This window comes from Felis catus, chromosome C1 (assembly GCF_018350175.1).
Source record: "Felis catus isolate Fca126 chromosome C1, F.catus_Fca126_mat1.0, whole genome shotgun sequence".
Classification (NCBI taxonomy): Eukaryota; Metazoa; Chordata; class Mammalia; order Carnivora; family Felidae; genus Felis; species Felis catus.
In genome coordinates, this window is record NC_058375.1 from 73488905 (window position 1) to 73515913 (window position 27009).

Genomic DNA, 27009 nt, shown 5'->3' on the forward strand with positions numbered 1-27009 from the left:
AATATTCTACCTAAAAATATGTGTTAACTTATAAAAGATAGTAATGAGTTTAGAAGAAATCCGTACTACCTGATCCTGCCATTAACTTACAAAATATCGCCTCCGAAGTTCTTAGCAATTCACAACCCCCTGACCATGGTTTGTATATAGAGCATGAATTTTACTATTCTGTCTCATAAAGGCATGTGAGAAACTACTGTTTGCATAGAAAGTATTTTATTATATAGAAAAAGCATCACAGGAAAGCAATATAATTCTTTACAGCTCAGTAAAAGGTACACAACGCAGAGTCAGCCTTCACTTGTCTTCTTCCCAGGTTTCTGATTGAACCATAGGTGTTTCCTTTCACCAAAAGAGAGAAAACAGGAGTTTAAGAAAGAGATGATGAGTTCAAACTGGACATTATCTTTAGTCATGTAGAAGTAAGTGGAGTTAGCCACTAGAAATTGTATTTGTATCTCAAGAAATAGGTCTAAACTAAACTATAGATTTGGGAGTTAGCAACATTAGGTGGGAATTGAAACAAGAGATTGAATGAAATTGCACTTGGAAGACATATAGAATGTGAAAAGAGGACCAGATGAAAAAGAAAGAAGAAAATGAGGGGGAGCAAGTATGTAGTTCTGGGGACTGCTGGCGTTTAAGGGGTAGGCAGAGAAAGAGGAGCACGGCCGGGGGACTGAGGTGCAGAGAATCAGGTCCTTGAATGAGGTCCTTGAAATAGATGGGAAAATAATTTCCATTGCAAAGAAGTTAGCGCATTGGGGATTTAAAACTGTCCCTTAGATTTGTCAATGGGGAGGTCATTAGGGATGTTTGAGAAAGTAATATAAGTAGAATCCAAAGGGTCAAGGAGTAACTGAGAAATGAAGTTAAGACTGAGAGGAAAGACGACTCTTGAGATAGAAGTTTGGCTTTAGAAGGAACAAAACACATCAGGAAATGTTTCTTTAAGATGACAGACACTTGGGCACAGTATGTATCCAAAGGGAGCAGGGGTGATGGATGATACAGAAGAGTAGAGAAAATTGATGGAGCAGGGTCTTAGAAAGGGGTGAGGATGGTATTCAAAGATAGGAGAAGGAAACACCTCCTTAAATATGAGGGCAGCAGGGGGCTAGAGATGCAGATAAGCTTTTGTCTAAGCAGGAAATTGAGGGAGCTTACTCTTAGCTTTGGTTTTCTATGTAAGTTCATTTGCAGAAAAGGGTTTGAATGTAAATATAATCGTCATCACTATCAAGCATCAAATTTTGATTAATTTTTTTAAACTTCAATTTTAAGAGTGAAGTATCTAAACTAATAATCTAAATAGTCTAGAGAATATTTGGAGTTGCATGCTTTTAAAAATATCTGTACCTTGTTGACAAAAAATTGTTCTTTCTAAACAAAGATGGCCTTTAAGTGAAAAAGGTGATCATAATTTTTTGTTTCTTTGGTGTACTGAACCAGGTTTTGTGGGAGAGGAACAGAGTCTGGAGTGTTTTTATTTGTTTTTGCCTTTGATCTTAAGGACTTGAAATTTTATAAGAGAAAAAGATTTATGTATAGAAAATCCTGTTTCTGAAATATGACCAAAATGTGTGCAAAGCTAATAAAAGCTAGCAGGTAAGCAGGAAAGTTTTGATGACCATGCATTTGAATGGCATGTTCTGCTATGAATACAGAAACCCAAGTGCTAATGTCACTGTAGAGGAGTCAGTGAAACAGCTCATCTTGATTAAAATCTTAGTGGACCAGTTTATCAGGGTGATGTGCTAAAGATGGTATTGAGTTATCTTAATTTGGTTTCTCTTGCTAGGAAATGCTTTACTTTATTCATCAGATATTTACGTAGAAATGGGTGAATTTCTCTTATGCTAAGACATGGCACACTCATGTACGTTCACCAGTTTTTTATTATTCATAGTCCGTTGTTTCCTCCACGTCTTCCTTGCTACTGGCCATGTTTAGATCGTCTCTTTTAGTTGATGGGAGCAAAACTCTGCCCCCAGATGATAAGAAGGAACCACACAGGAGGCAAAACCCGATCTATTTTTCCACCTTTATATTGTCTAATAAAATATTTGGTAGGTGAATTAGTTAAAATAGATGCTAAACTTCTAAAAGAAAGAAGTCCAGATAATTTAAATAATATTTTTATACTTAAAACCCTAAAAGTGAGGGGCCCAGGCTCTTAGAGCAACTAAGCTCCACACTGTTATTCAGGGACCTAGGTTCCTTCCATACTGTAATTGTGCTGTTCTTTTTTTTTTTTTTTTTTTTTAATTTTTTTTTTTTTAACGTTTATCTATTTTTGGGACAGAGAGAGACAGAGCATGAACGGGGGAGGGGCAGAGAGAGAGGGAGACACAGAATCGGAAACAGGCTCCAGGCTCCGAGCCATCAGCCCAGAGCCTGACGCGGGGCTCGAACTCACGGACCGCGAGATCGTGACCTGGCTGAAGTCGGACGCTAAACCGACTGCGCCACCCAGGCGCCCCAATTGTGCTGTTCTTTAAGACATTGTCCTTATGTGCTTGGTTGAATTTGGGTCACCACTATATCTGCCTTCTTGCTTGTGGGAAGAAAGGAAGTAGAAGGCAAGCAATTTCCTTTTTTTTTTTTTTTAATTTTTTTTTAATGTTTTATTTACTTTTGACAGAGAGAGAGAGAGAGAGAGACAGACCATGAGCGGGGGAGGGGCAGAGAGAGAGGGAGACACAGACTCTGAAGCAGGCTCCAGGCTCTGAGCTGTCAGCACAGAGCCCGACATGGGGTTCGAACTCATAGACCGCGAGATCATGACCTGAGCCGAAGTCGGACGCTCAACCGACTGAGCCACCCAGGAGCCCCGCAGTTTCCTTTTAATAACCAAATGACCCAGAACCTGTTCACATCACTTCTGCCTCCAATGCACTGACAGGAGCTTAGTCACATGGCTATACCTAACTGTAAGAGAAGGTAAATTTCTGTTGACTCTGGAAGAATGGATTTTGGGAGACTCCCAGAATGGGCTAGCAGATTTAAAATCACTGGCCAAAAGTAGATTTGAAGAATATCTACACATTTTTTTATTTGAAATACAAAAATACTTCAAGAGTTGAGCACAGGAATTAGGAGTTGGCTAACTATAGAATTTAATACATGCTTATTCATTAATCTGTTTTAATTCCAATAGTGGATAAATTCCCAAAGTTGTCCACAGAGCAAATCTGGAAACTTCTAATACTGTAGCATTTAGGGGCGCCTGGCTGGTCAGTCGGTAGAGCATATGATCCTTGATCACAGGATTGTAAATTCGATTTGTGTGTAGAGGTCACTTAAAAATTTAAAAATTAAAAAAGGAAGAAAAAATACTGCAGTATTTTAATATCCTAGTTTCTTATATTTAAGCAAAATCTTTTTAATGTTTGAGTCTTACACAAAATGGTGGTAGAGATTGTGCATTCACCCACAATCACCTTAATAATTCGTTTATTTTCTATCTGGGACTTTAATCAGATAGAGGCGTAAAGAAGCAGAGCGCTTCTTCTGAGCTTCAGAGGCACCTCACTATGATCTAGGATCTTTTTTAAATTGGATAGGCATGGAGTCAGAAACCTTCCAATATATCATCACTCAGTTCATTGAGCCAAAGATTTCTTGGAAATTGGAACATGGTAGAGATACATACATCAGTTGTTTTATTTTTATGAGCTACAAGTTGGCATAAACGATAATAAAACTACTTTTTAGGAAGTGACTTAGGCCAGCACATCTGAGTCAGACCATCTAGTAAGATTGAGCAATAACGTTATGGCCACTAAAATGGGGTTTATTGAGTCTGAAGAGTAAACTGAGGTGTTTTCACTTTATTTGTGTATATATAATTTGTGTTTGTGTATCTAGCTATAGAGAGATCCTAAGAGAATTTGAGAGAACTCTAAGGACTGTCAAAATGCTTCATGAAAAGATGTTACTGCCCCTATATTCGTCCTCACTGGAACTGTGCCTTTAGTATTTATGTAAGTTCCCTGCAGTGCATTTACAACTACTGATTATGCAGACAATTTGCTTGGCAGTAGATTGTGTGCGGTAAAGGACACAAATGCATACTGCATGATCCCTCAAAGAACTTCTCTTTGTAGTTGAGGAGAGAGAACATAACACACATAAAAAAAAAAAAGTACATGAAGCAAGTTCTTCAGGTAAGGATATATATGTAGATACAGATACCTGGATCCTAAGAGATGGCTATTACAAGGCAGTATATCATTAATTTATATGAGTCCAAAGAAGGTAAGAGTCACTTTGGGCCAGAATCATTGGAGAGAGTAGCTTCATGTAAACTACAATGGTAGAAGGAAGGCACTTTCAGAGGAAGTAAATGTAGTCAACAAAAGTATATAGATTTAAGGTACATATCACATGCTTGAGAAACTACAAAACAGGCTAATCTGGTAAAGATGGAAGTTACACATAGAGATGAGCTAGACTAGCATATTGAGGGCAGAGTATGAAGCATTTCTTAAAGCCAGAATAAAAAATTTGGATTTTTTTTGTTGTTGTTGACACACCGGAAACCATTGAAGGTTTCTGAGTATTGGATGTTAGAAGTGACTCCTTCCACTAATCTGATGCCTGTACAGAACAGGTTGAAGGGAGGAAGGTGGGGAGCCCATTAGAAAGTGATTGTAACAATGGAAACACAGCATTGTGGGACCCTGATAAAAGCAAGGTTGAAAAAAGAAAAGATAGATTGGAAAGACATGACCTCAATGATGTTAGGGGAGAGAGAAGAAGGAAGTGTTAGGAAATGTTCTGAGATCTTCAGTCTGAATTACACAGGCAGTGTAATTCTGTTGCCTGAAGTATTGAGTATGAGGTAATAGTGGAAATTCAAATGAAAATGCACACGAGGTATTAGAAGATGAAAAGTAATGGATCTGGAGGTACAGATTTGGAATTTCTTTGCCTAGAAATTATAAATGAAGCCAAGGAAGTAGGAAATGTGAATAAGCTAAGGAAGGGAGTGGGCAAAGAGAAGATAGTTGAGATGAATTTCCGTAACTATTAGGAGGACCAAAACATGCCTTCAAAGAAGATAATAATAATACATTCAGAAAGGTACAGAGAACCAGCAAAGCCAGAAGGGGCAGTGTCCAAAGAAGTAAACAAGAATCTCTTAGGGGCAGAGAGACCAGGAGATTTCAGAAAGGAGAGGGTGGTCAAATGCTGTGAAGGTCAAGGAGAACAAGAACCAACAAGACATTGTACTTGACTATCAGGGAGGAGGGGAGAGAGACAAGCACAGACGTAGATACATTCTGTTTATCAAATGCCTACAGTGAACCAGTCACTGTGGTAGATTCTTTTACATCCATGATTTTATTTCTTCCTCAAAGTAAGATCCTGTCCTGCTTTTTTAGATAAGGAACAAACACAAAACTTAGATTTTCTGGGTTCAGGGTTCAAACCCAAGTCATAGATCTTTTTACTGTATCAGTGAAGAGGTCATTGGTAAAAGAAATGGGCAGATTGTGGACTGTGTTTGCTGTTGTCTTTTGAATGTTGCCAGAATAAAGAGACTGCCCAACACTGGGTATAAAGATTTTTTTGCACTGTTCTCAGATTTTTGGTTGAAAGGGCCCTTTGAGTTTATCTAATTGCATAGATTAGAAACTGAGGTTTGGAGTCCTTAAAGACTTACTTGAAATATGGTCAAACCTGCTTCCAGAAATTCAAGAGCCTTGACTCCACTCTTTCACACTTTGTCCTCTCAGAAATAACAGGTGGCATTTGTGGGTGTCTCGTCACCACAACCCGAGTTCCCAAGTTTGCTCTCTGGTATCTCAGTGTCATTTCAGGTAGACGGGGCCTACTGTTAAAATGCCTGTGGCAGATAGTAAGTGCTTGAGGAAGTGGAGTTGATTAATTTTACGTTCATACCCTGTGAGTCTCTTTTCCTTTTAATTAATTCAGTGAGATACCATGGACAGGAGGGCACGCAAGTCATAAGTGTCTGAGGTCATTTCTGCTTTTGGTACAATGAGCTTTTGTTTGCTTTAATGAGAAAAGGAGAGAAGACTTAAGTGTAGCCCTACTTTATATTCTTCTCAAATGGTTATTTCACATAGAGTATCTTTAGCTTTATTTTTATTTAATTTCCTTTCTAAGGGGGATAGAAATTACAAATACACAAATTCAACATAAACCAGTATTTACACTCAAGGACATATTATCTGAAGCGGGGGAGAGGGTTCAAGTCATGCAGTTAAAAAAAAAAGCCCTCTTATATACATTGGCATAAAACAAAGACAGGAGGAAAATCCATGTATTTTCCCCAGTATCTTAAGTATATTTTCATTACCCACCCATCTCTTTAGTTCACTAGCTCATTCCACCTGCTGCTCCTCGTGTATTTAATGACTTACTTACCCTGTTAGGGCAGTTGATAGGTGAGACCTGGGTTTAGGGCTCACATGTGCTGCTTTGTGTTTATTCCAGACCTTTGATGAATGTGTAGCTGAGGGCGGCTCAGACTGTGCTCCGGAGAAGCTCTGGCTTCAAATCCCATTCTTCTGCGGCCACAGCTCGGAATGCTGGTAGGGAGATAAAGCTTAAATTGATGCTCTTCTTTGTTTTCTCTAGCATCTGTATTTCACAAGTGTGAATGTATTCGTCAAGGGCTAAGTATAGGGAAATTAGTGAAAGACCAGGCTAAAAATAACATGTAATTAAGTAATTTCTAGTTTTATAGTTACCTTTAAGTGCATTGAAAAGTTTCTTCATACATCTTATCCTTGCAACGTTTTCTCAGATGCTGGTCTTTATTTTTTTAAGTTTATTTCTTTGTTTTTTTTTGTTTTTTTTTTTTTGTTTTGTTCAACGTTTATTTATTTTTGGGACAGAGAGAGACAGAGCATGAACGGGGGGAGGGGCAGAGAGAGGGAGACACAGAATCGGAAACAGGCTCCAGGCTCTGAGCCATCAGCCCAGAGCCTGATGCGGGGCTCGAACTCACCGACCGCGAGATCATGACCTGGCTGAAGTCGGACGCTTAACCGACTGCACCACCCAGGCGCCCCTATTTCTTTATTTTGAAAGAGGGAGACAGAATTCCATGGAGGCCCATTTGTGCTGTTAGTGCAGAGCCCAGTGCAGGGCTCAGGCCCGCGAATTGTGAGATCATGACCCAAGCCAAGATCAAGAGTCGGACACTTCACTGATGGAGCCACCCAGGCGCCCCATCAGATGCTGGTTTTTATTTTTTTGTTTTTGGTGTTACATGTTTTGCCCTATTCCAGCAGAGCTCTTCATTTAGAGTTCAGGGGTTATTTCATAAACCTCGTTTTCTCCTAAGCTTATTGTTTTAGCCACTCACGTTAGATCAAGAAAAGGCTTAGTGGGTAAATCATTCACCAGGTTTTACTATTAACTGACTTTTTACTTTGAGAGAAGACAACATTATGGTTGTGGTCTAGTTTACCAATAAACGTGAGGTGGAAAATAAAAAGATATTTTATCTTCCATAAAGAGTTTATTTCCTCAGCATGTGCAGAGTTTACAGTTTAAAAAAATGACACATTTTTATACATATTTATATGTTCTAATCAATCATTTTAATAGGAAAACTAGAAAGGAACACAAAGTTAGTATCTTCCTTAAAACTGTGGCGAGAAATGCAAAGAATGCCTTCATTCTTTTCCTCATTGTTTGAGACATGTTACTGGATCACTATGTGCCTTAAGTTCTTAATAGACTATATCAGAGCATAATAACAGCATAACAAGCATAGGAAGAACATCTTCTCAATTTTTAGTCATTTCCTTAGAACAGGGATTGACGGATTACAACCTGGAGACCAAATTTGGCCCATCACCTGTTTTTATAAAGTTTTACTAGAACACAGCCATCTCCATTTATTTACTTATTGTCTGTTTTTATTCTGCAAAAGCAAAGTTAAATAAGAACACATGGCCTGCAAAGCCTGAGGTATTTATTACTCTCTGGCACTTTACAGAAAAGGTTTGCCGACCTTAGAGCAATAAAGGGTATTGCTCTTTTGGACATTATTGAGAAGATTTTAATTGAACTTCTTTAGTTTGTTCCATAGATTCATAGAAGTGGGAGGGACCTTTGAAATCAAGTACCCCTCTCCCCACGAGGAACATTAATAAAAGAGCATTAAGACTTTGGATGGACATGTGTTTGTTTCCTCCATAATACATGGGGTCAGAGGCATCAAAAGTTCTTAGCAGATTTCACAGCCAGGTTTTTAATTCCTTTTCTTTGGTTTTAGGAATGTGGGAAGCAGGTGGGCCATGGATCAAGCCAAGTATAACCTAATTAATGAATACTTTCTGGTGGGAGTTACTGAAGAGCTTGAAGATTTTATCATGTTACTGGAGGCAGCTTTGCCCCGGTTCTTCAGGGGTGCTACAGAACTCTACCGTACAGGTATACAAAGGATGGGTTTCTTTTGTAAGCTGTCCTTAACTTTGTTTGCAACTTGAAAAATATGTGTGATTTCAGTTTCTTGAGTAAAGCACAAGAAATAAGTCCAGAAAAGCAGGTATATTGCCTATTTCTTCTTACCATTTTCAATACAAAACAGTGCCTGGCACACACACACACACACACACACACACACACACACACACACAATATTTTTTGAATAAACATGCATTAGATGATAATTAGAAGGCATTGTAGGAATAGTGGAAAAATATGACCTGCAGAACCAGCCTTAGTTAGAAATGTGTAATATTAACTGATGGCAGATACCAAACATTATGACCATATTGCACCTTAGATCTACCTGCCGAACGCTGTTTAAAGTAGGGGTGGGATGGTGAGACTGAGTCACGTTCATGATGATCATCAGCATGTGCTGTGTCTGTCATGGTTAAGTGTGCTTCAGCAGCCTTGACAGTGTGACATATCCAAAAGTGACAGTGCTCTGGTCCAGTCCGATTCTGATTTTTTCCCCTGTTCTTTGCAAAGATGCAGTCTAGCAACTTCCTAGAGTATGCATGGGCCCTAGCTTCTAACACAGAGAGAATGCAGGTTATGGTAAAACTAGTATTTAGTTTGAATATTTGAATATCTAACTAGTATTTAGTTAGATATTTTGTCATATTTTAAAAAATAAACTAGTCAGAACACCAAGCATTTGAGACTACAGTATGTAAGGTGACAGCCTACTCTTTACTGATGGTGATCCTTATTTTTATTATTTGACAGCTAATTAAGTCTGTAAACAGGTTGAGGATTTACATTATGAAGGAGTAAATCACAGTTCTAGTAGGTTTAGGGCACCATTTTTGTCTGAATGATATTAATGCAAAACAGTTGTTACCCACCCTTCAATGTGCCACATTGACTTCATCTTTTCACATAAAGAAGCATCCATTGTTTGTTCTCACAAGTATTTACCTTTTCTCTTTCTCATTTGTAAGTAGGAAAGAAATCTCATCTTAGGAAAACCACGGAGAAGAAGCTCCCCACTAAACAAACCATTGCAAAACTGCAGCAGTCTGACATATGGAAAATGGAGAACGAGTTCTATGAGTTTGCTCTGGAGCAGTTCCAGTTCATCAGAGCCCACGCCGTACGGGAAAAAGACGGAGACCTCTACATCCTCGCACAAAACTTTTTCTATGAAAAGATTTACCCTAAATCGAACTGAGTACAGGTGTGACTGTTCGATTCTTGAACTAAAACTTTCACCCTGTCTTCACCCTAGTTCTCAGCTCTACAGCTCGGTTGCTGATAGGTGTATAAGACAATTTGTATTGAGCCAAGTTAGGAAACAGACAGAAACACCGAGGAAGTAGATACTGGCTGGTAAGTTTCAGTGGCCTGAGAAGTTTAAGTTTCAGCCTTTTTGTCTTTCTTTCTTTTTTTTCTTTTTTTTCTTTTTTTTTTTTTTTTTTACCCCCCTGGTTAAATTTTCATGGGAGTTATAATCTCCTGCCTGGAAAAAGCCTACACATCACCTAAAAATCAACACATAGCAGGTCTAGTCAGAGGCTAAATACGATTTCACAAAAAAGTTCTGATACTCCCTTTTTGATAAAGCATTTTTTTTCCAACTAACCATGAATGAAGATGAGTCCATTTGCTACTTCCACCTTCACCTGGAGGTTCGAGATACACACCTGTACCGAATAGTGTTATTAACTGTTGGGCAGTGTGTGCTTTGTTTTCGTGAATCCTGTCTCATGAAATTTACTGGAATGTTTGATCCTGTTTGCTGAGAATGTCTCTGCTGTAGTTGGAATTGCCCATATTTATGTAAGCCGTTTTAATATTCTTTAAAAAAAAAAAAGATTTTTAGTGTTAAAAACCAATTTTAAAATAATCAAAGCAGTATTTCTCATTCCTGTCTCCCCACTACCTAAGACTGGGGAGACACTTCAAAGAATGCTGACGTTTTAGTTTAAGACTTCCACACATTAATGTCAAAAAAGTAAGTTTAGTATTTGTTCCCCCATGGGTTATTTGTAAAGCAGTAAACTGACATTGGTGATTCCATATTATAACTCCATTAGTGAGCTGTGGTATGGGTAGGATTTTCCTACTTCTGTACTTTTACTTGTAGACTATTTTTACTAAGGTGCTTTATAATGTGTTTTAAAGCATTGCATTTACAAAAAAAGAAAGGAAAATGCTGTAAATATTGCATATTTTATGTATTTGGACCAAAAGGTTAGACGTAATTAGATAAAAGTGGTTTTGCACCCGTTTTATTAAGTAAAATCATCAGACCTACTGTTCTTGTAGTTCTCATTTAACTTTACTGTTAAGACATCACTGAAATGAACTTCAGTAACCTTTCAATTTTGATACACAGTACATTGTTCATAATTGGGGCAGTAGCTATAGTGGAAGGAGTACTGGACAAGGAGTCAGAAAATTTGATTTCTGGTCCTGGCTCTGCCGCTTATCAGCTGTGTGATCTCGGGCAAGTCACTTAACCTCTCTTTGCCTCAATTTCCTCATCTTGAAATGAGGATACTAATACCTGCTGTACCTACCTCGCAGGGGTGTTGTGAGGATTACATGAGATGGCATGTGAAAGCACTTTGAAAACTGTAATGCGCTATATAAACGTAAGGTATTATGGAAACATCTTTAACATATGGTTTCCTACCATTCATTTTTTTAACAAAGAAAGGGAAAAGTCCACTTATTAGCTGGTTGGGGAAAAAAGTGAATCTTGATAGAAATTTGTGTTTGATAAATATCTTCTCTGTTTTATCTTCTCTGTTTCAACAACTATGGAAATACGAAACACCTGTGAACTAACTCTTAAAGATTCATGAACAGCTGCTTGAGTTCAGGAGGTTCCCTGTTTGAAAAAGACTTTCTTAGCTGACTCAGGGCAGGGTACAATTTGCTCTTCAACTTTGGAGAGACTTGTCTGGTTTTATTTTCCATTACCATTCAGAAATGGTAGCTCTTTTTTACCTCTGGTTGTTCAGGTATATTTTGCAGAGTTTCATTACCCTGTGCGTTCTTTGCCATCTTTCCCTTCTTGGAGTAACTGAGATAAGATTTTTAGACACGTTTTCTAAAAGAATAATCTTTACTATGTTTAGTTTAAATAAACACTATTCCTGAACAAGTCCTCACAAACTAGGCAAACATTTTAGGCAGACTACTCTAAAGGTTATTAACTGTATGGGAGGTGAGGAGGGAACACTACTTAATGAAAAAACATAGATTTAAAGAAAAGCTAAAGGAAGTTGGTGGAAAGAATCAGTTTAGCGCCCTTCCCTCCCACCTCCAATACTAGGAGGATATTAAGAGAACATTGGCAGGCACACTTTTCTTACTTGGCTTTCTTTCTTTCTTGTGTATTTATTAACTTTTACAGATATTTGTTGAAAATCTATACAAATTATTCCCTTGCCCAAAAGTAAAGCACCACCTTAAGGTGATGTGTTTGACATTTATTCTGCTAAGGAACCCCCAGTATGCAGGTTACTCTTGGAGTACACGCTAAAATCTTCTTGAGGTGCACTAACTCTTAGGAAACTAGAGTAGTATGGAGTGCCCTACATCATGGGTTCAGTCAACTTTTCCTTTGAAGATACGGAGAGTATATGTTTTAGGCTTTGCAGTCTGTACAGTCCCTGTCGAAACTACTCAACGCTTGTCATGTTAACACAAAAGCAAGGATAGATAGCACATAAATGAGTGAGCATGGCTGTGTTCCAATAAAACTTTATTACAAAAGCAAGTGACATGCCAGATAGGGACCATTGGTTGTAGTTTACCAACTCCTGTAATAGATCATTATTTATGGAAAAATCATTTTTAAATCTGTATTCTAGTGACCTAAAAGTTTATATACTTCCAAAAGCTCCTAACTTCTATCCAAAGAATATCTTTCTCATTCGGGCGGTCTCTCCCACAGATTCATAAACTTTCATGAGTTAGATTGCTTTCAAGTGAGCATGTTTTCTTTCCCAGTTTAACAGTTTGGAATAGAGGCATTTATTCTGTCATCTTGTAGGATAGGTTAGGGAGTATCCTTCCTGGAGACTGAGAAAGGGTTAGATTTAATTCCGTCTGGTCCAATACAGCCCTAGGAGTCTGACAACCGCAGAGTCCTCGTAATACCTAACTTTATATTAATAATAAAAATAAAAACATAGAACCACTGAGACAATAATGTATTTTTTAAAAGTGGCAAATGTGGTTTCCTTTTTTCAGCCTTTGCGCTTTTTCAGTATTTTGACCATAGGGAATTTTTTTTTTTAATAATACAAAAGCAAATTAACCACTCTGTATTGTAAAAAAACGATGTTATGTGTGTGTGTGTGTGTGTGTGTGTGTGTGTGTGTGTGTGTACATCTATGTTTATTTCCTAAAAGAGGAAAAAGTACTTTTTTTTTGTTCAACTTGTATCAACTCCTGTTTTCTAATTGCTGTGAAATGGCAACTGTTGATAAATTATTGTGACTTTTAAAATATAATGGGGAGGATATATTTTGGTTTTACGGAGCTTTAATCTGTAAAGTATCACTTAAATATATCTGATAGCAACACTTAAAATATTGCATGGGGATTACTTTTCTATCATCCATACCCATCTGTGCAACTTTGAACATACTGGGTGCTTCTGAATTCTTGGTGATTGGGTTTCAATTATTGAAAATCAGAGAACTTAAACTTACTGACTTTTAAACTTTAAATTTTATTTTGTAGTCTTAAAATTCAGTTAATGCCTATAATTTGAAATCTGGTGTTGCTCTTTCTCAATATATGTCCTACTGGAAATTCCTGAAATTGTTAGTGCCATCAGTGGTTTACAAACAGTATTTTGATATTACAGATGATTTGCTCATTGTATTTGCATAGTTAGAAAGAAAATAGTTTGTAGACGATTCTCTTTTTCTAATAAAATGAAATAAAAGTTCTTAAACGCACTAGAGGATTTAACTAAAGGCTGGTTCCCAAGTGCATAGCTGGTATTTTAATTTATATTCAAATTCTATGTAGAGAACATCTGTGTAAGCCATCTAGGTTTTCCCATTGATCATTTCCAACCACACCTATGGTCCTAGAAGCCTTTATTATGAGAAGTAGGGTATGGTACTGTAACCTCTTATGAAGTTTGTCTGTAAGAGGCCCAGGTGCTTCTACTTTATGGTTTGAAAATCCGCCTCTTCATAAATTAGTGCTATTCACTGTGAGAGGAAGCAGGGCGATCGCTGTGAGAGTTTTGCATCCATTTACCCTCTGCAGAATTGCTGTACCAAGCCCACCGAACTGCTGCTCAGGCAGCCTTTTGAGGGAGAAGCATCCCTGTTTCAAATGCACTGCCAATTCAGCTCCTCTGGAGTGGAGCTTACTTTCTGGTTTCCTGCAGTGGGAATTTTAGAGCTTGTAATGGGCGATCAGTTAGTCAGATTTATCCTATAATTTAGGTTCATGCAGCTTTGTGAACTTTGCAGTACTATTTATAGAAGGACCCTGATGATGATGATCTCTTTAAAACACATAACTGGTGAGCCTATGATTCAGACCTACCGGTGCTGTCGATCTGATTTTTTAGACAGCTTCCCTAGCTTTCTGTTGAGAGTCAGGAGCGTGAGCATCTCTAAAGCATCATTGAATGTAATTTTGAGGAACATGGGTTGTATATTTTGACTCTTATTTTATGAATGCCACAGACAGCTAAACAGTGCCTTTTCCCCCTCACAATCCATGCCGGAAGATGCTCACTCCTTCCTCTGTCTCGGCTTTCTCTCCCTTCTCCCTCCTCCCCCATTCACTTGATTCATTTATGCAATACTGTTTCCAACTTGAAGCCATTTTGTCACATCTGTTGGAGAGATAATCACTCCTTTTCCTTAACATTCTGCCAGCTTTCTGTTGTTGAAAAGTGTTTCAGTTGATTACCTAATGCAAAAGCTATAAAATAAACACTCAGTGGGAAGGGGAAAAATGGTTTGGTGTCCTGTTTTAATATTTTCTTCCGTAGCCTTGACACTGATGGACGTTTTCCAAGCGGACTCAGTGTTGAATGCCTCAGTTATTATTGCCACCAGAAACGTATGCATCATCACTGGTCTGTAATGATTTTTCTGGCTTATTTGTGACATACAGACCGACACATTTTTTTTTTTTTTGCTTTGTATTTATCTCCTCATTAGTATTGAAATGTTCAGATAGAAAATTTACAACATGTACTTAGGATATACACTTAATTAGAAGAATAAAGGAAATAAGAAAAGGGCTATCAACTTAGAATAAAAAAAATTTTTTTTGAGGAGGGGGAGCTAATCTGATTAACATTTATTTCACAGTGTAGACATGCCCATAGTGTTTTTTGAGAACACACATTTCTAATGATTACGTGTCTTTTGTCCTTAAAGGAGAAACTCTCAATTACATAGATTGCCAATTCCCAGCCACTGGCTCGTTGTTCTCAGCAAGCCATTGGTTCTTTTTACATTGTATGGTATCGTGTTGAATAACATACCAGTTCAGTGAAAAACACGGAGTTTGGTCTGCACCCACAGAGCATTGATTTGACAGTCAGAAGGGCCTGCCTTTGGCAGTGCGACTTTAGTAGATGGAGAGAACAGTGTTGTGAGGATTGGATATCATGGATACAAAGTGCTGCCCCGAGGCAGACTACTAACTAACAGCTTTTACGTGCTCTGTGAGAATGTGGGGAGGAAGCCGGCCGGCCCTTCTGACCCTGCAGAGGGTTGTGTCACCTTATCGAAGATCTTTTTAGAAATATCGTGAATGGCACTGAATTTTACTTTTTACTGACGAGTGATTATTGTAATGCCTCTTTACGAGCCTGTAACAGACATTCATGGTTCCCATACCCGTTCTTGTCTCCATCCACAGACTTCCTATGAGAGAAGCGGGGGATGGGGGGTGCCACTCACTGTGCTAAGGGAGACTGGACTTGCCTCCAGCAGTGGCTGTGTCCGCACATCATACGGGAACCATGTGGACTGCCAAGAAGTACTTGTATAAAGCTCAGGATATCTAGACTGAAACGACTCTCCCTCTTTCAACAGGAAAGAAAAAAACTACACTCTGTGAGAAAAGAGAACACTTGCCTTAGTTATAAATCAGCTGATCGCGTCAGAATCCCAGGGTTTTAGGACATCTGAAAAACAAATTTAGTACGCAATGATTGTTGCCTCAGCCTTCACATTTTCACTGTACTCTCATCATCACTACCTATTTTTTTTTTTAATAGAATAAGCAAGTGAGCTTTATTATTCTTTTAAAGTAATCTCTGCACCCACTGTGGGGCTGGAACTCATGACGAGGTCAGGAGTCACATGCTCTACCGACTGAGCCAGGCACAGTCTGTTTTTTAAAGCAGCACTTAAGCTTTTAGAATTTTCTCCCAGCAGTAAGAAGTACAGAAATGCACATTCCAGATCACTGTCTGTCTGTAGGCATCTCCCTACCCATTGCCTTACCTGTCTTCATTAGCCCCAGTCTCACCTTTGTCACCACAGAGCACACGTGTCTCCCCCGCCACCCCCCCCCCCCGCAACCAAACAAAAAATAACCGCACCACCGACAAAATTGTCTTCAAGATGCAAGTTTGCCCCTTTTTATTCCAGGAATGAGCAAACAAGGGAAGATTTTATAAAGGCTATTCTCTTTGTGGTTTGCTAGATTCTAGTTGCATGAGACGGAACATAAAGTTTAAAAAATATTCCAAGGGCCTATTTAAGGTATAATGCACTTGAAGATAATGTAGTTACCACTTAAGACCTATGAGGGGAAAACAACAGGAAAAATGTCGAGTTTGTGGTTGCTGTTGTTGCCTTTTATCTCTGTTATTTTAGGAGAGAGAATAAAGTCCCTGGAATAGGTTACTTTTTTTGGTTTGAAAACGAGAACTGTGGAATTCATGGGAAGATAACCCTCCAAGGTTTGACTGGTTCGTTACTCCTTTCTCCCCACTTTTGGGCCCCATGTTTATTCAAAACCAGATGACCAACCTGGTGAGATTACCATGCCCTGTTTTGAAAAACTTGATATCCTTGCTTTTCACCTTGAAAACAGGTCTCAGACTGTGTCTGATCTCTGCTATTCCCGTCAGATTCAGGGCCTCCCTCCTTTTCCCCACAGCCTTTCACCACAGACATATTGTTTCTGCACACGCTCGTAGCTGGGCTACGGAAAGTCACTTTTGAAAGATGCAGTTACGAAAGATAGGTCTGTGATTGGCCCTGAAAAACCAGTTTTATGGTAGTTATGATATGGGCTCTGGAGTGCCACCACTTAACTAGCTGCCTGGTCTTGAACAAATCAGCCTAAAGCTGAGTTTCCTCCTCCGTAAAATAACACTAATATCAACGATCAGTTTGAGGATTGAGATAATTAATATGTGTGTAAACCTCCTTAGCACTTACTTAGTTCCTGTTACTAGTGAGCTCTAAAGTGCCAACATTATGTTCTATGGCAAAGATTCGGATATCCCGTGTTGAGGTGTATATGCACTCAGTCATTAACGTGTGCCAGGCACGAGGAATGTGAAAGATGAACAACAGAGTCCTGGCCTCTGTTTGTTAAGAAGAAAGGAGGTAAAGAAATAAAGAGCACTGAGCAAAAATCTATTTTTTGCCTTCCTGGTAAATCACCTATTTTGTTACTGTTAAGGATTCATAACACCCATCCCAGACCTTTGAATTTAATACACTGAACGGCTCATCTCTTAATTTTAACCTTGAAATCGCAGAGGTACCAACCTAGCCCAAGTAATCAAGCTCTAGACGCCTAGGACCCATTAGTTGGCTCCAAAATGTAAACCTCCATAGTCATCTATATGATAGGCTTAATTTCATGACAAATGAACCCGACAACTAATTGGGTTCATAGATTAAAATGATACGGTTTTACTGTGAGAGGCATTGCTAACATTCAGGTGTAATATTTAATTCTATTATATTTCAATTCAAAAGTCAGTAAAACTAAGAAATACGAATAAGGCAATACACCTAGCCCCGACCTTATAATTGGGTTGTGTTCTCAGAATTTATTAAAAACAGTTCTTTGAAACCCATGTGAAACCAATGTACACATGGGCACAGCCCACAAAAGTTGGTTTAATCTAAACACGCAAGGATTTATCCCTCTATTAGGGCAGAGGGAGCTAAGGGCTATGCCCTTCCTGTTTTTCTGCTGTTTCCCCCAAGGAGATGTTTTAGTCTTGACTCCTAAAGCTAAGCAGTTTCTGTTTCCACCTGTGGATGATGGGATTGTAAGCAGAGGATAGTCACGTTTGCGTTCTTAAAAGATACTTGCAGCGGTGTAGAGAATGGGCTCTCAGGCTGAAACCTGGGAACACGAAAACCTCCGAGGTTTCTGCAGTCGTCACGGGAAGCAATTACAAGGTTGGGGAGAAGCAGTTGTGTCTCAGGGCCAAAACCCCCAACATTTGGCAACAGATGGGAAGTGATCAGTAAATGGAGAGTGGGAGGCACTATTTGGGTTTGCAAAACACGGCAACAGTACAAACGTTCACCATCTCTTGCCTTTGCCCCAGTTATGCAATGATGGTTATTTTCCAAGTGCAAGTTTATAAAACAGGCTAGTGTTTGCCCAAAGAACCTAGGATCACTAAGATAGGATTCACTGTCTCACTATCAGATATTTGACTCCCATGCCTGTTTTTGCACATTCAGATTTTGTGACCCGGGTGAGGGTTTGGCAAAGAACCTCCCAAACACTTTGCTACCGCTCTGTGGCATCTAGTGAAACCTATCAGTCAACTTTAGCCTCTGCCTTATCTGATTTGCCTAAAGCCAAAGCCTCAAAATTAAAGCCATGCCTGGAAATGGCTCACATCATTAGCACTGCAAATTTAAAGGGAAATAGAGAAAGCATAGTTGTTGGATCAATGTTCATTTTAGAACTTCAGTCAAACATTGGGCAACGAGATGATTAGAGCTGTCGGCCTATCAGTGATGCTGAGAAAGGAATGCAGGGCTCCAGCAGGTGCAATAACTACCCCGTGTTCAGGTTTTACTGCTGAACACTCCCTGCCCTCCCAGCAAACAGGCAACATACAGCAAGTATTTTGACCCGTGAGAGTGTTGGGAAATTTCCTCCTGCTGGGCCTCCACTGGAAGCCGCAATCCTCTGTGAGGGTGGAACTCAGGCAGATCCAAGAGGGATTATCCCGGGACTCTGGCATCACAGTTTGCTTCTTTCTTTCTCCACCTCCCTCTCTTCTTTCTTTCCAATTTAAATCATTCAATCTCTTAGTAGAAACTTGACATCAAAGAAACTCTGACATTTGAACACCTAATCTGATGTTTTGTTTTTTGAAAGATTGTGCCCTCTTAAAGTAGCAACTTAAAGCGTTAGCCTGCATCTCATTGAGTGTTAAAGTCTGGCAAAGGGTAGACTTCTGGTCCCCAAGTGATCTGGCTTCTGAACTTTGGTTTTCTCTCACAAATGTGAACCTTTTTGACCTAAACTGGCATATTTCACATAGCATCCCTAGAGATTTAAAGTGTTTGTGGCAATAACAGTTAATTTGCATCCCTTTTACTCATTCGGGGGCCCCCTTAACACAGCCACGTTGAGAGGTAGGTAACAATGTTGAGAGTTTTCAGAGTCTCATGTGTTAGAAACTGATGTTCTTAAGCTGCTCTCAAAACTGATTGGCTAAAGTTACCCCTTCTCTGAGCAACAGCTTACCAGTAATGCCATTTGATGAAGTGGGCAGAGGCTTTCTGAAAATGGCTGACTGGAAATAAGCGACATTTTATTCAACCAAGAGTAACCACAGACTTTTTTTCTGCCCCCCTCTGAAAAGTAATTTAAATTCTCTGGTGGACCTGTAATTAGGTCTCTTGGCACAGCATTGTTATCTGATCAGACTGTCATGCCCGTAAACAGTAAAAATGAGGATGTTGGTTCATTCATATGTGTTTTGTTTTGTTTTTTTTTTTCAAGAAGGCTATGGGCTTTAGGCCCCCTTCTCGCTTTCTCACTCATGCTCTGTTTCTCTCTGTCTTTGTCTCATATGGGGGCTTTTCAAATAAAACCTTAGACAAGAACAATGTTTAAAAAGTGGGCCAGTTATATTTTGCTTCTCCAGTTCTGCCATGCTAATGGCTCCCTTCTTGATCATTTAAAACACTGGTCCAAATCCAGATGGAATTAGATGCCCCTTCCTGCAGTCAGACAGTCTGTAATGTTTGATACGGATCTTCTGAGTGGACAAGATGAGATTAGATTGGTCTCTCTGGGAGCCAACACTATTCATTTTGTAAGAAAGTTATCCTGGAGGCCCGAGTACTGCCAAGAGCAAAGTGGAAACAGAGCCCAGTCTTTCCCTCTTATCAAGATCCATAGTTGGTTCCACATTAAGCAGTGAAGTGCTCGATGGTAAAAGGATTTAAATAATGAGTTGGATCAGAAGCCAGGAAGGAGGTCCCTGCCACCCACGATCCAAATATGAATTTCATGTGTTGTAACTTTATTACCATTTTTTGTTTGTTTAAATATATGACAGAGACCAAAATCTCTGGCGTGGAGTCAGTGGCTATTTTTAGTTGCTGTTTTTTTTTTTCATTTAATTAATATTTAATGAGCCCCACTACATGCCAGGCGCTGCACAACAGACCTCCCTATGCACTATAAAGATTAACCCTTAGAATAATCCTCATGTTTAGCCCTTTACCATGGAGGAATGTTATAGTTTACAAGGCTCTTTCACATTTATTTTCTCCCAATATTCTCACCTAAAGGGGGGCTGTCATTAGCCTCACTGGCAATCGAGGAAACCGACACAGCTAGTAAGAGGGAGATGGGCTGAGTAACCAGCCCCCAGGCTGCCTGGGCCAGCAAACTGAGCTTCCTCTCGCTGTGTTCCTGTTTCTGTGTGAATAAATGCTCTGCTACAGATTAACTGTTGCAGTGGTTCTTAAAGTGTAGTGCTGTCTCTGGATCAATAGCATCAGCGTCAGCTGGGAACTTGTTGAAAGGCAATTTGCTCGGGCCCCAGACCTTCTGAGTAGAGCCAGCAATCTCTGTGTTAACAAGCCCTCCGCGAGGTTCTGACACAGACAAGTTCAGGAGCCACTAGCCTAGGGCACCAGTGCACGGATGAGATGACAAAGGCCTCCCGTGACAAAGAGCCTGTGAGCTAGGATTTGAACCCAAGTCTGTCCGGCTCCGATGCCGTGAGTTTTCCGGGTGGGCTCCTTAAAATAATCTTAGATTTTCCATTTTGGTAAATTCCTTTCTGAAATATCCAGTGGGGGAGAGGAGAAAAGGTCAATAAGAAAAACGCATCTCAGAGGTGCCTGGGGGGCTCAGTCCGTTGAGCGTCCAACTTCGGCTCAGGTCATGATCTAGTGGTTAGTGGGTTCGAGTCTCTCATTAGGCTCTGTGCTGATGGCTCAAAGCCTGGAACCTGCTTCGGAATCTGTGTCTGTCTCTTTGTCCCTCCTCTGTTCACACTCTGTCTCTCTGAAAATAAATAAATGAAACATTAAAAAAAATAAGAGAAACACATCTCTGGATGTAAGGCACAAATTCTGCCCCATCTACTGACTTTCTGGTTTCTGGGTGAGATGAACATTGTCAGGGCGCGGGGGACCCTTAAAATCACCACTAGAATCCCCAAGGGCAGGAAATCCAGCCGTAGAGCAGAGGGTCCCAAATGGCTGCCCAGACTAAGCACATTTCACCCAGAGCTTTCCGGGTCCGGTGTTCTTGTTCACTCCTGACGTTTTACTATGATGGATTTCATGGCAAGAGGGCTCTTTGCTCCCTGCCTGGCAGTATCCGTGGAGGTGTGGGTTCAGGTGGTATGGGAAATTCCTGGTGCTGTCCTCGCTGGCGGGACTTTCCTAGCTGAGATCCACAGCCTGAGGTCACACGTGGACCTTGCCAGCTGTGTGGCACAAACAAAAGTGCCCACCTGGTTCTCATGAGTTTCACCTGCATTTTATTTCTCCTTGAAGCAAGAGCCCAAACGGAGGCTTAGGCCACAGCTCCAAAGGTGTCCAGGGAAACCAGAACTGACCCCACACACACATACACACCCGCGAGGCAAGGCATTTCTGTCACAGGCTCTAGAGGTCAGCAAAGGAGAAGCCTGAGCCTTTCTTTTTTGAAAGAGGAGAACTGTTGCCCACCCACAGAGCACTTCCTAGCAGCTGGTGCTGCACCGAGTGCTTTGCCTACATTATCTCCTTTCACTCTCAGCACTCTGAGGAAGATACTCCTATTAGCCCCATCTCACAGATGAGGAAAATGAGGCTCACCGAGGTCCACTTTCTCACAAACACACAGCTGGGAAGTGGTGGAGATGGGACTCAAATTCAGGTCTGACTGCAGACGTCCATCTGTTAACCATTGTGCCGCATAGACTCTGACGGCTGTGGCAGGCAAGGGAGAGGCTTTGTACTGAACGTCTGGCCGCACAGCCCCATAGGGCTTGGCAGCGGGAGACATGGGACCTTGGAGCCGTGGCACGTATCCACGTGGGCTGCAGCTGGGGCTGGAGCCCAGCAAAGGCCTCCACCAGGACGGCTTTTAACTGGGAGTGGGGAAGGGCGTGCTCAGGCCATTTTGCTTTCGGAAATGCTTCCTCCTACTCTCTATTTCTTCATGCATCATTCCCAGGTCAACAAATGGCCGTTTGTTGTTGTTGTTAGTGTCTATAAAGAGTAGCCAGATTAACAGATCCGGCGTTTGGAAAATCACCGTAGGTGCCCTGTGTCTGCTTTTCAGTGTACCTGTGCAGCCCGAACCTGAGGCCTTGGCTCCCCGGGGCCAGCTGGGACATCCTGGAAAATTCCCCCAGGGCTCTCTGTTCTAGCAGGGGCTCCGGATGCAAGCCTCACCTTTTGCACAAGAGCCACCTTGGCAGGCGGTTGTCCAGGCTGCCCTGGGGAGGTGGCAGGTGCTAAACGTCTTCCTAGGTGCTGCATGGAGCAGACTTGGCTCCATGGTCCAGCTCGGGGACCCAAGAAAGCCTAGTTGTCTCCCAGTGTCTCTGCCCCCTCCTGGTCACCCCCTCACTCCCCTCTGTGGCTTACTGTTCACACCCTCCCCCCTCTACACACCCAGGCACTTTCTGCAAAGAGGGTTTTGGAGATACCAATGCCTAGTCAGTCTAACCTTCCCAGGGTGGGAGGGCAGAGTGGAAAATTTGCAGTGTATACAAAGCCTGACGCTCAAGCAATAAAATCTCTGCCTCGTGGAAGTCCAGGATCCATAAGCAAGGAGGGTTGGCACAGTAGCACGTGAGCAGGAGGGCTTCCTGCCCCCAGAGATTTTGCTTCATAGGTGGCACCTGCCCTGAATTCCCCAGAACCGCCCCCCCATCCCACTGTACCCTGTTACTGCCTCTTTCCCTCCCCCTGTGCAACTCCCCACCCCCTACCCTTCCCGCTGTGTTTCAGGGAGGTTTCCCAGCACCATTCTGGCTGACAGATCAGACCCATCTGAGTCAGACTGAGCCTCCCATTTAGTCACTTAGGCCTCTGGTATCCGGGTGGCCCAGGCCTCATGCCAATCCCACGACTGCTAATAGCAATTTGATCATACTCACTTTTATACTTAAATTTCCTTTCTTCCAGGAGCCCCAAGCTCTTTAACGAATGCGAGAATTATGCTGCAGGACAAAAAAACAAACCGAGGGAAAATATCCACCGTATTCCAATTCTGCTCCTCCTTCCCGGACTTACACACTTGCTCTGAAAGGTGGATATTAGAAGTTCATAAACTCTGGTGGGCGGTATGGATCTGGGACGGAGACCTGAGGCTTCGTGTTGCCCCCATGCCCCACCAGCTTTCACCATCTTCTTTCTTGGGTTTGCGGCTCCAAGACTCCATTTAGATGAGTCTAATAGACTTATGTCTTAGAAGAAGAAAGTTCGGTATGGTTATATTAGCCTCCTGTGCCCCTAGAGGTGCTCACCAGGCCCAGCTAGTGGTTGTATGCCTTAGAACAGGTGCCTTGGAAGACACAGTCACCTCCAAGGGCAAGAGTGAGATTTGGGCTCCCCCCCCCCCCCGCCCCGCCCCAGCAACCTTGTGTTTAGCACTTGTGAAGCTTTCTGAGGGTGAAGAGAAATACAGAACACAGATGGCCTACTCCTCTGTGCCTGGCACCACTGGGTGCAGAGGGAGGGGAGGTAAGCCCGCGGGGGCTTTGGCTAGTACATGACTTGCCCTTCTTTTCTTTATTCAAAGGTCCAGCCATTTTGTTTGATAGGAAGAAAAGGATTAGTCTTGGAATCAGGCATGCAGCTTCTAGTTCTGACAGCCCCCTTTCTTACCAGGGGTTAGGGCAGTATCCACAAGGTTTTGCTTGCTTTCTATAAGAGGAGAGAGTACTATCTGGCTTTAATTATCGAGATTTGATCTTCTGGCTCAAACTCATTCTTCACACTGATGACAAAACTGTCTTCCAAAAAGAGAATTTGCTTCGTCACTTGAAAAGTCTCAGTGGCTTCCCACCACTGTAGGAAGGAGCTTCAGCTCCTTTAGTAAAGCATTTAAGACCTTCTAGGATATGTCCCTTTTTCCCCTTTCAAGCATGTTTGCCACTATGACTCCCTCTCAGAACGTGGTCACACCAGACCACTCACATACACTTCATGCTTTTGTCCATTTTCTTTTCTCAATTCTCTGTGGAAATCCTCCTTAGCATTCAAGGCCTGGTTCAAATAGCATCTTTCTGGGACAGTTTCTTTGACCCCAAGAGTCAGAATCCATTGTTCCTGCCACTACGCCCACAAAGGCCATTGCTTGTGCCCGTGCTCAGTCATAGAGATGTGAAACGTGTGCTTTTGGAATGAGACAGACTTCTTGGGTTGAAGTCCTGGCTCCCTCACTTTCCTGCCATGTGACTTTTGGAAAATCACTCATCTACGAAGAGTAAAGCCAAAGCCCACCTTACCTAACAGTGTCGTGAGGATTGAATGAGTTCGTGTCTGTAACATCCTTGGGAGAAGAACATCGTGGGCGAGCGGAAGGTGTCCGTGTTTCCTAATATCGCATTCTAGGTATCGTCAACCTGCCTGTGTCCTAGGTGGCCAGCCCCAGGTCAGGGCCACGCTGGGCGTCGTGACACTTGCCCCGCCCACCTGCAGTAGCACGTCTTGTCAAAGGTGGGCATTCGGTAAACACTGAAAACATTTGTGAGCGTTTTATTTCTCTGTTCTTCTGTTTCTCTCTCTGGACAGTAGTGACAAAGAGTAGCGAAAAAGAACATTCTGGGGCCTAAAGAAACCCTCCCCAAGCACTCCTCCCAGGACAGAGCCCATTGTTAATTGGAAAATAAATAGCTCTCAGCTGAGCATGGCTTCTCCTTTCATGGGCCCCCCTGCAAGCAGTGGCTGTTTGGGAGACAGTTATACCTCCTTTGAGGATAATAATGAGTGCCCCAAACTCCTTTGGAAGAATGTCGAGAAGATAAATGAGATAATCCACCTGACAGCTCTTTGAGCTCTTATGAAAAAGATACCCTTGAAATAGAGCATACAGGTGTGCCTTGTTTGGGTTTGTGAATTTGGGGGATTTTATGAAAATCTGCACCTACCAAACAGACAAATTAAGGGGTGAAAATTAGCATCCCACACAGCCTCTTGGCTTGACAAAAAGATTCACAGCAGGATGCCTTTAAATAGCCAGCTCCCCTAGTGCATTTAAAATATGACTCAATTTATAAAGAATTTGATTTACATACACCCGGTCAGGAACACATCTACTACAGGAGGGGAGGCGCATATGTTTTTTATAATAAAGATTGATAACTGTGGGGTTTTCAAAATATAAAATATTTCTCTCTCTCACGATCTTTCATCGTGCCGTTAACACTTCCGCTGCTGGGAAGCAGCTCCGAAAGCGCGCAGATGTTGGTGCGGAGGCCGGGCCGAGCCCTCCCGAGCACACCTCAGGGAGCGTGCGGGCACGAAAGGACTCTGCTTGGCAGAAGCCCGATTGAAATAAAGAAATAACGGGCTTGAGATCACATCCGCATGCAACACGCTGTTCCTAATTGGGCTAAAGCATTTCTAACTCAATACAAGATTAAACATCAGCAAGCAGTGAATGTCTGATGAAAAAGTAAAAATCAGCCTCGTTTAGGAGGGAGACCATATACAGCAGATGCAGAAGCCACTAGATATGAGTGAGCTCCTAGTTCAGACTTTCTCTTTAGAAGTGTTTAGGTATGTCCTGTGTGTGTGTGTGTGTGTGTGTGTGTGTGTGTGTGTGTGTCTATTAGCAGATGCTCAGCGCTCGATGGGGTTCAGGGGCGTGTGCTGTTCTGAACAATGACCCCTCCCCCCCCCCCCCCCCCCCCCCCCGGATACCTGGGAGGCTCTGTCAGTTAAACTCTTGATTTCAGCTCAGGGCATGATCTCACGGTTCATGGGTTTGAGCCCCGCGTCGGGCTCTGTGGTGATGGCTCGGACCCTGGGAGCCTGCTTCAGATTCTGTGTCTCTCTCTCTCTCTGTCCCTCCCCCACTCATGCTTCTGTCTCTCAGAAATAAATAAAAAGGTTAAAAACAATTAAAAAAGAATGCAGGTGGAATTAAGTTTGCTAATCAGCTGACCTTAAAATCGGGAGGGCCTCCTGGATTATCCAGTTAGGCCCAGTGTAATCTCATGGGCCCTTAGAAGTTGGGAGAGGAAAAAAAAATCAGTGATAGGGGATGGGAAGGGAAAGGGCTCACTGGCCATGGCCGGTTGTGAAGACAGAAGGGGGCTGAGAGCCAAAAAATACAAGCAGCCTCTGGAAGATAACAAAGGAGAGAAAACAGATTCCAGAAAGGATCCCAGCTCTGACAACACCTTAACTTTAGCCTAGTGAGAGCCGTTTTGGACTTCTGACATCAAGAAGTGTAAGGTAATAAATCTGTGTCGTTACGCATTGCTAAGTCGGTGGTGATGTTACAGCAGCCGTCGGATATTGATACAAAAGTGGGTGGGCTGGTTACGGCAGCTTCCCTGGGTAGTTCGTGCTGATGAGGCCCGTGTCCAATCTCTGGTGCTTTCGTGAGCACAGAGGCAGCCTCACATTCAACCGCTGCAAGCCCTAACACCCGGTGCCCCATTCTCCTCTACTCCCACATGCAGGGGAGAATAGGGACATTGTGGGCTGGCCTTTGTGGCCTCTGTGCCACAGAAGCTGGGGAAAGGCCTGGGATTTCCTCTAGGGCAATGAGTCCTCTCTTTCGGTTAACCACCCACATAGGCCAGCCCTTGAAAGCCAATGGCACATATCTATCTGAACAATTCCAAGCTGCTCCCGTGTCCACAGTTACTGTGCCTCCAGGCCCCTCTGCCCTCAGCATCTACCTCTCCAAGCGGAGCCTTGGATGGAGCACACTGGCCACCTCAGAAGCCCTCGTGTCTGTCCGCCCCTCCCTTCATCTCCCCAGCAGGTGGATGTGGCTGGTTGGCCTGACATGGAAAATGATTTCTTTGGAGGCGCACCGGAACCCCGTTCTGCCTTTGAGATGTGCCTCAATGACCCCCAGGGGATTTTGTGCCTTCCTCTCCCCTCT

The 27009-nt window shown here is 42.0% G+C and overlaps 1 protein-coding gene across 4 annotated transcripts in view; it reads left to right on the forward strand.

Annotated features, from left to right (window-relative positions):
• HS2ST1 (heparan sulfate 2-O-sulfotransferase 1) overlaps positions 1 to 13403 on the forward strand; it is a 175564-nt gene extending 162161 nt beyond the window's left edge. For 3 of the 4 annotated variants that reach the window (XM_045036139.1, XM_006934882.5, XM_019837380.3), the window contains 3 exons: positions 6469 to 6566; positions 8264 to 8421; positions 9423 to 13403. In XM_045036139.1, coding sequence (XP_044892074.1) covers positions 6469 to 6566; positions 8264 to 8421; positions 9423 to 9652 — 486 coding nt within the window. In that variant the 3' untranslated portion in view covers positions 9653 to 13403. The remainder of the gene's footprint in view (positions 1 to 6468; positions 6567 to 8263; positions 8422 to 9422) is intronic. The other variant, XM_003990280.6, reaches the window with a different exon arrangement.
• Positions 13404 to 27009: the final 13606 nt, after the last annotated feature.